General features: G+C 30.8%; 1 protein-coding gene across 1 annotated transcript; it reads right to left on the bottom strand.

The window, feature by feature from the left end:
• Positions 1-3,512: 3,512 nt before the first annotated feature.
• Positions 3,513-5,169, bottom strand: LOC105113392 (basic leucine zipper 43-like). The gene has a single exon (XM_011009548.1). The coding sequence runs from the start codon at positions 4,524-4,526 to the stop codon at positions 3,819-3,821; it is 708 nt and encodes a 235-aa protein (XP_011007850.1). The 5' UTR covers positions 4,527-5,169; the 3' UTR covers positions 3,513-3,818.
• Between the last annotated feature and the right edge of the window lie 3,283 nt (positions 5,170-8,452).

The following is an 8,452-nucleotide window of genomic DNA, read 5'->3' as shown; positions in this document are numbered from 1 at the left end:
AAATGATAACATAATATTTTTTTAATGTGAGATTTGAAACTTATTAATATATATACTCCATGTTTCCAAAAAAAAAAATTATCTTTTTTCAACATGAGAATAGAAACTCATTAATATATATACTCAATGTTCTTAAATTTTTTTTTTTTAATATGGAATTATAAACTCATTAGTATATCTACTCTATATTCCTAATAAAAAAAAACTATGTTTTTTCAATGAGTATATATACTTTATATTTCAAAAAAAAATAATTTTTATCAATAAGAAATTTGAAACCTATTAATATATATACTTTATATTCATAAAAAAAAACTATATTTTTTCAATATAAAATAAAAAATTTTTTTGGTTTAAATACTTTAACTTAAAAACTTAACATATTATCTTTTTAATATGTGATAAAAAAATTTAAAATATTTTTTTAAATTTTATTATTTATAATATGTATAGTCTATATTTACATGAATTCTTTCTTAATTTTTTTTAATTTTTTTATATTTATCTGAATTAATCTGTAAAATCCAAAATCCATCCCCTGCCGGGTTTAATACCTATGATTCAATTAACTTCCAAAACTGAGCTCATAAATGATCATGTCAAGGAAAAACTCTACAGCCCGTTGTGTATATTTCTTAACTTGTGAAAGGACAGCACTTGACATATACGGTTTGGACTTGGGCTTTAAGGGTTTGTTTGGGTATTCAGTAACTCTTCAGGTGTTCGAGTGTCAAACGCAACTTTAACTAGCGTTTGGTTAGCAAAATTGTGAGAGATGGATCCCACATCCAAAATCAAAAGCCTGAGAACCTCCAATTTGGGGCTTCCGCATTTTTTTTTTATATTTATTATAAATTATGATATATATATATATATATATATATATATAGATTAATAAATAATATATTTATTGCAAAAACAAAGATAGTTGGAATAGATAAGACATGTTTTCTTGTTCTTTGTGTTTTTAAAAAATAAAAATTTATTTTAAAATTATTTTAAATACAAATACAAATACAAATTTATATTTATATATTTATCTCTCTTTGTGTATTTTTTTTTGCTTCTAATGCACTAACTAATTCACTTTCAAATACACACTTAATGAAACATTTCTACAAACTTTTTACCACTTGAAAAACTTTCAAAGCTACCATTAATAGGCTACCTCAAAAAAAGAAAAAAGAAAAAAGCAAATAAAACCTAACCTATATGATACTCTTCTATTTTCTAGATTAAATTCTAGTGTATATAGAAATTCTTTATTAAAAATAAATTTATGTTAAATTAGTTTATTAAAATCTCTGTTTAATTAGATAATTATTTATAGTTGGATTATGATAATTAGAGGCGTAATCTTTTATAAATATAAAAGCACATGAATGTTGATAAGAAATGTGTAAATCAATCAATCAATAAAAATTGAAAGGTTTATCCAAATCTTGTGAATTTTATTTCCGTCTCTATCTATCTCTCAATTGTTAGTTGAAAAAGTTGTTGAATTATAAGCATAATGGGGCCAAATATACCTTCGGTAGGCAAGGAAAAAGCAAGGTGCCTCTTGATATTCATGGCCGGCCCAAAGGGAATTAATTAAATGCGTCATAAGAATTACCAGTTTTGAAATGTTTAGTCAAAACACAGTATAATTATGGTTTCAATTATTGGCTTCTTGCAAATGGAGGCGTTCTTTGAATTGAAATCATACTTATAAAATTCGATTCAAGGTAAGAACTAAATTTCAGGAAGGGAGAGTTGATAGTGGTTCAAATCTATTTTTTTAAAAAAATTCAAAATAATAATATTTTAATAAAAAAATTCAAAAAAAATTAATTAATTAAAAATTAGTTTAGAACCGGGCTAAGCTCGAATCAACAAATCATTCTAGACTGATTTAAATATCATATTAGTTAGATTTCGGGTCAGTCCATTCTACTCTACAACCATACTTAAAATTTTAATGATTAAAAAAGTAGCTGCACTGATTCAACGTTGTGCCAAATGTTTGATATTTTACACGGTTGGATTATGATTTAAAAGTTGACACAACAGAAAGTATTTGAACACTGTCTTTAAGCCTTTGAAGGCCAGAAGAAAATAAAAAAGGATAAAAAAAGCTCGGTTTGGTTTTTTAGATTAGATGCTAAAATTTGATTACAGTTTTTTAAAATTCATTAATCAAAATGAATTACAAATTAATTGAACTGTATTTTTTTTGTGGTTGCTGCTGTGAGTTCAATTAAATTAAAATTAATAAATGTTTATCGCTGCAGATGATGAGGATGAAACAATTCATGGTAAATAGATTAAAAGCGTTTCCAATGAGCAAATAAAACTAGATCGGGGAAATTTGATAGAGCTGAAGACACTTGCAAGAAAAATATTTTGAAGCATAAGTTTATATAGTATTAATTTGTTCAGTTGACGGGAAGAATAAATAATTTTTTAATTTAAATATTTATTAAATATTATTTAAATTTTGTATCAGACTTATTTGTTTTTAGATATATAGCTAGTGTCTAGAGAGATATAATATAGAGAGATGAGCTATGTTAATCAGACCTTCTATTTAGAAAGATGATGTTGTTTTAATATAGGCTTTTCTAAAATAAATATCTTAAGAAATACTTGAGATATTTAATATAAATATCTAGATTACAAAATATTTAATATAAATTTCTAGATATTTATATAAATATTTATGGAAACATGCACATTGTATAAAATACTCGTGTAGTTTTTCCATATATCCTCACCACGTAACTTAGTTATTAATTATTTTAACTAATTAATGCTTTATCATACTGATATTGTTCTTCCATTAGGGAAAAAAAAAACATTAAAAAAACGTAATGTAAGTATTAGCTATAACAGGAGTCATCAAAACTCGATGATGAAAATAATGAAATAATTAACAAATCTAATTTCAACATTTCAGCTAGGCCTGGAAAGTGAAAACACAAATCAAGGAAGGAAAAACTGATGTAAATTAGTAAAAAGCACTGATAAATAAAGAACAATTTGGGCTGCATACAGGCTCTTGCCTGTACACAATTCCCTCTCTCTACTCTCATGTATTTGGATCCACAAGCTGGGATCATTCTCTTTCGTTATCAAGAGTTAATGGTCAGGGCGTCAGGATGATGCCGTGGCATCATTATCCATGCTCTGCACCATAGTCATGAAGTTTCGTCCGGATCGTTCAATGATTTCATTTAAGTCTCATGTTATGGGTTAAGAGCGGGAAGTTCAATTTAAAATAATATTATGTTAAATAAAAAAATTAAATTGAATTTTATCTTGAGTTTTGTTCTAATCTATAGTTGATTTATCAAGTCAACGAGGTTTGATAAAATTAATTTTTACAAAATTGAACTCGAGCAAGATTTTGAGTTGAAGGTTCTCTGTATACTTTTCCAGCCATATATATATATATATAGACACAGACACACGCACACGATTCCATTCATATTATAATTATAAGCATAAGAAGTGGTGCGGATGTAAAGTGAAAACAATAGGAAAACAAGATGGATAATATAGCTTTAAATAACCGGGCACGAGTCAACTACTCTTTTTACAATGACAATAATGAACCAAGGCTCCCCAAAACCGCCAATCATTTTGCCCTAAAAAGCACCCTTTAACAAAAATCACCGTAAACCCCACCATTTAAGTTTTGCTTCATAGCAGCTTTATCATTTACATATATATAAGACTCTACAAAGAGTACTGATCAGAAGACCCTACAAATAAAGCCTCGTTTTCTTCCTGTTTTAGCTTTCAGTTTCATGATTTATTGAGTTTATTTTATACGTTTATGAAGTGATTAATGATGGAGCTATTTGTTCGGTGGTGGTGGTGGTGGTAATCATGTTATTGCACGGCCACGCGGACGTCAATTCTTGGAGTTGCCTCATCATCAAAATTTGGCGTATGTCCGACAGCTTTTTTCGGAGCATACTATACTCGGACCGGAGTCGGTCGTAGTCTGTCCGTACACCATGGGAATGGTACAAAACAAAGCGCAACTGGTTCGTCAGTTCCCGGTTCTCAATCCTAAGCCGGTTCACCTGGTTCCTTAGGTTTTCTACGTGCTTCTGCTTTCGCATCCGTGACCGCCTTGCCGACTCCCGGTTTGATACCATCCGCCTGCGTTTCCTCTCATCTATGACTGAAACTTGAGGGTTTGGGTCGTCGGAGCCAGAGTTTGAGTTCGAGTTGTCAGGGTTTTGGTCTGCCTGGTTGGATTTATCCGAACCGGAACTCGAACCAACAGGCTTTGGTGATTGAGGAGAGCTTGGAAAGGGGTCGAAACAGTCCCAAGGCGTAAAGCCGTTCTCGAACGACTGAAATGGGTTGCTGGCCATCGGTTCAACCGATGGGAAAATGGCCGAAACCGTTGACAGCATGGCTATAGAAATTGCTAAATAGATAGGGGAGGGGAGGGGGAGGAGGAAAGGGAAGAATTGCATCATAGGAGGCTCGTATTTATGGGCAGAATTCATGGTGTTGGTAGGGCCCATCCCGTTGGCGTGAAAACTGCCTTCTCAAGGGTATATTCGTCCAAGATCGTATGTCTTATGTACATACACCGTATGTGTACAGGGATTGGCTTTCCAGTCAGTGGGCACCATGGTGGTCTTTTTCAAAAGGCAAACTAAAGTGACATTAGCTGATGGGGCCCGCAGAATTATTGGGCTTGATTAAGCTTAGCCATGAAGGAACAAAAAAATTATGCTCCCCGGTGAAGCGTGTCGAATCATGATTGCATGAGCGTGTGGGGAGCAAATAATTGGGGAGGTTACTGGCGTGAAGACACGTGTGTGGCTTGGTTCTCCAGCCGAAGCTAGCCAAGCCCAAGCCATGAGAGAAACTGGGCCGGATGCATGTATGTCATGGCTGACCAAATCATCAAAGGCATTAAGGTGATTTATTATTATTTATTACAGAAGAGTGGCTCACTAATTATAATTTAAAATTATGTCTTTCTCTTGTGATATCACATTTGCTTTCTGAATTAATTATGAACATAAAATATTAATCAGTGGTTGTTTAGTCTTTTTTCATGCTTTGGATGGGAGAGGATTCGAATCCCGAAGGAGCATCTTCTTCTTCTTTTTTTTTTTTTTTGTTTTGGTACATTCAAAACAATGCAATTTCTAGATAATATCTTCATTTGAAAAACGTCTTGTTTTGTTTCTTTGAAACATTTATTTGCATCTTTGTTATTATTACGCTTTGGAGTCCTCAACTCTGTGTTTTTATTGACTTGTCCATTTATTTATTGTTTCTCTTAGTTGTTTCTGATTTTAATTTTTAAAATTTTGTAAATAATATTTAAAGAATAAAGAATGAAGCATAATAATTGAAGAAATAGCATCGAAAACATAATAAAAGAGATCATAACTTTATATATCTGTATTTGTTTCACAGTGAACCGAGAAGATAATCAATAAAGGTGCTGCTTGTTATTTTCATAAACAAACATTTTTCTATTTATCATGTTTCATGATTTATTGATTTTTTTTTTTTAAGCACCGACGACCCATGATACTAAAAACAATGGCATGTAACCATCTAGATGGTGGTCTAGTGATAAGGACTTGGGATCAAGGGGTTTGCTTCTTCTGTGATCTCAGGTTCGAGTTCTTAGTTGCTCATATGATGGTCACTGGAGGCTTACATGGTCGTTAACTTCAGGGCCCGTGAGATTAGTCGTGGTGCGCGCAAGCTGGCCCGGATATCCACATTAATCTAAAAAAAAAAACAATGGCATGTAACCATGTAGGTGGTGGTCAAGTGGTAAGGACTTGGGATCAAGGGGTTTGTTCTCTCTGTGGTCTCAGGTTTGAGTCCTTGGTTGTTTATATGATGGTCACTGAAGGTTTACATGCTCGTTAACTTTAAAACCTATTAGATTAGTTATGGTACGTGTAAACTGGTCTAAACACCTAAGTTAATTAAAAAAAACAATGGCATGTCAGCTCATATCCTTGTATCTTGTGTTTTCTATCTAGCCTTCGCTTTAAGCTGGGTGACTGCGATAAATAATTGTAAAAGATGTCAATTAATCAAAGGCATGCCAAAATCTACTGCAAGGCTAGCTAATCAAAGATCAAGGTGCGTTTTGGGGAGCTGATTGGCCATTGAGATTACTAATAACTTATTTCTTTTTTTTCCCCTCTCAATTATCACATCCATTTCAGAATTGTTGCATCAGTACTGAATACTGTCACTAGCAAAGTCCTTGTAAATTGCCGAACTATTTTGACATTTGAAGATGATTAATTAATTGGAAGAGAGCGACTTGCCAACTGATGATTAATACCTTCCTCAGTAATTCCAATTTCAATAGCTTGGAGGCACTCTAAAAATGACCTTGTCAATCTGCTGCCTTTGCCGAAAGTACAAAAAAGAGAATATGCAAGTTGAGGGGCTACTTACGGGGATGATATCGACCATCAAACATGCATCAACGGATTGGATTTTTAGTACATTTATTCTCATATTTATGTTTAAATAAATATCTATATTATACTCATTACTGAGTAATTAAAAAATTAAATATTTACACGTAATTTATAATTTATTAGGTTTTCGATATTCATTGAAGTATTATTTATTATTTAATAATATATATGAATGTATATGTATGTATGTATGTATGTTAAATGATAACATTATAAATATTATAGATATGTAGATGTATGCATAATGTTAGTATTAAGGTATGTGTATATTATACTAATGAAAACATTATAAATATCTTACATATATATATATATATACACACAACACTAATAAATATATTTTGGGAACTATCTAATAGGTGGCTCAATAATAAAAATTTAGAATTAAAAAGTCTATTTTTATTGTAATTTTAAATTCGAGTCTTGTGGTTGCTAATACGAAGACTATTAAACTTACATAGTCATTAATTTTAGAGCTTCTAAGATTAGTTAAGATATACGTAAATTGATTCAAACATCCAATATATATATTCTGGGTCTTAAGTTTATCTATTTTTATGTGCTTATATTTTTATTTTTGTTTATAATTTAATTTATTTTGTTAAATGTTTGTTGATTAAGTGTCGAGTGTTGAGCTGTTATTAATTTAAGATTTTATTTTTTTTAAAATACCTTTGTAATTTTAATTCAAGAGTAGTTTGGTTATTTTCTAGAAAAGACTAACGAAAGTTTTAAAAAGTTTAACAATAGTCCAGTCTAGTCAATGGATCGAGTTAATCACAAAGCAAAACTAAATAATAAATTATTATAGTACTAAAAACTCAAGCACTAAATTGTTATCCACGCGAAATCTTTTGGGTTACGAATTTACAATATTAGAAAAGATTGAGGACCAAATAAGGGAAAGAATCTTTAGGTTACAAGAATCATCATTGGAGTAGCTGGAAAGAAACTCAAGGAAAGAAAGGAATAAAGCATGAACTGATAATCTATTGTTGCTGAATAAATGATAGGCACAAGCCCGACATTTTAAAAGCAAGATACGCTAAAATCATAAAACATGGGCAAAATAATGCCTTTTTTTTTTTATCTTACCTTTTATACCATCAATATCTTAGCAGTGAAGAATTTAAATGATTATTTAACAAGGACAAGACATGTTGCCTGTTTCTAAATTTCTTTGTTATATGCTACAAATTAACATGTTGTAATGCTAAATTCCTAGTTATGAAAATAATGTTTCCACCTCTATAGTACACGTGTTTAGCTTGTTCAAGTAGTTTGTTAATCGGAGTATGTTTTAAGGCTTCGTATATATAATATACAGTAATAGGCAAAGCTGCAAAGGGCATCTAATTAACTTTCATCTGTCTATAGCGTTATATGCATCGATCCATGATTCCTAATTGCTAGATGAATGTATCATTAAGCTTTATATGCATGATTAAGATAATTAATTAAGGCAAGTCTAAGGAAGCATTTTTATTTCTTAAGAGAGCTATGTAAAAATATTCCTAATGAGTTCAATATGAAAATTACAAACCAGTCAACGCACCTACTCAATCTGGTGTAAATTTGTCAGAAAATGGAGAAGATATATCCATCCAACAGAACCGTCTGGAAGGCAGATTAATTAGCAATTTATGATTCGTAACTTACTGTAATACATTCATTGGTAATAGAGAACATTCGATACATTAGAGGAATTTTTTTTTTTTTATGATTTATTCTATTAATTTTTCTTCGAATGAGTTCAACTTGGTTGGTTATAGTGACAATAACCATGAAAGATATATTGATGATAGCAAGAGTACCATTGATACTATTTAATTTTCATATGAAGTTAAAAGGAAAAATAATTGTGACCCTTTTTTCTACTTAATTACGAGAGACATCAGCTTCATGCATTTTTGTTGCTGTGTGGAAGAAGAATTTTGAAGACAATATACATGTTTCAATAAAAAAGCATATAGAATGTT

The sequence above is a fragment of the Populus euphratica genome, unplaced genomic scaffold (genome assembly GCF_000495115.2).
Source record: "Populus euphratica unplaced genomic scaffold, PopEup_1.0 scaffold416.1, whole genome shotgun sequence".
NCBI classification, from domain to species: domain Eukaryota; kingdom Viridiplantae; phylum Streptophyta; class Magnoliopsida; order Malpighiales; family Salicaceae; genus Populus; species Populus euphratica.
The sequence above is the reverse complement of the archived record's forward strand: the minus strand, read 5'-3'. Positions and strand labels throughout refer to the sequence as shown.

Excerpts from the sequence above, each read along its gene's own strand:
- LOC105113392 (XM_011009548.1), bottom strand. The coding sequence starts at position 4,526 with ATGGGCCCTACCAACACCATGAATTCTGCCCATAAATACGAGCCTCCT.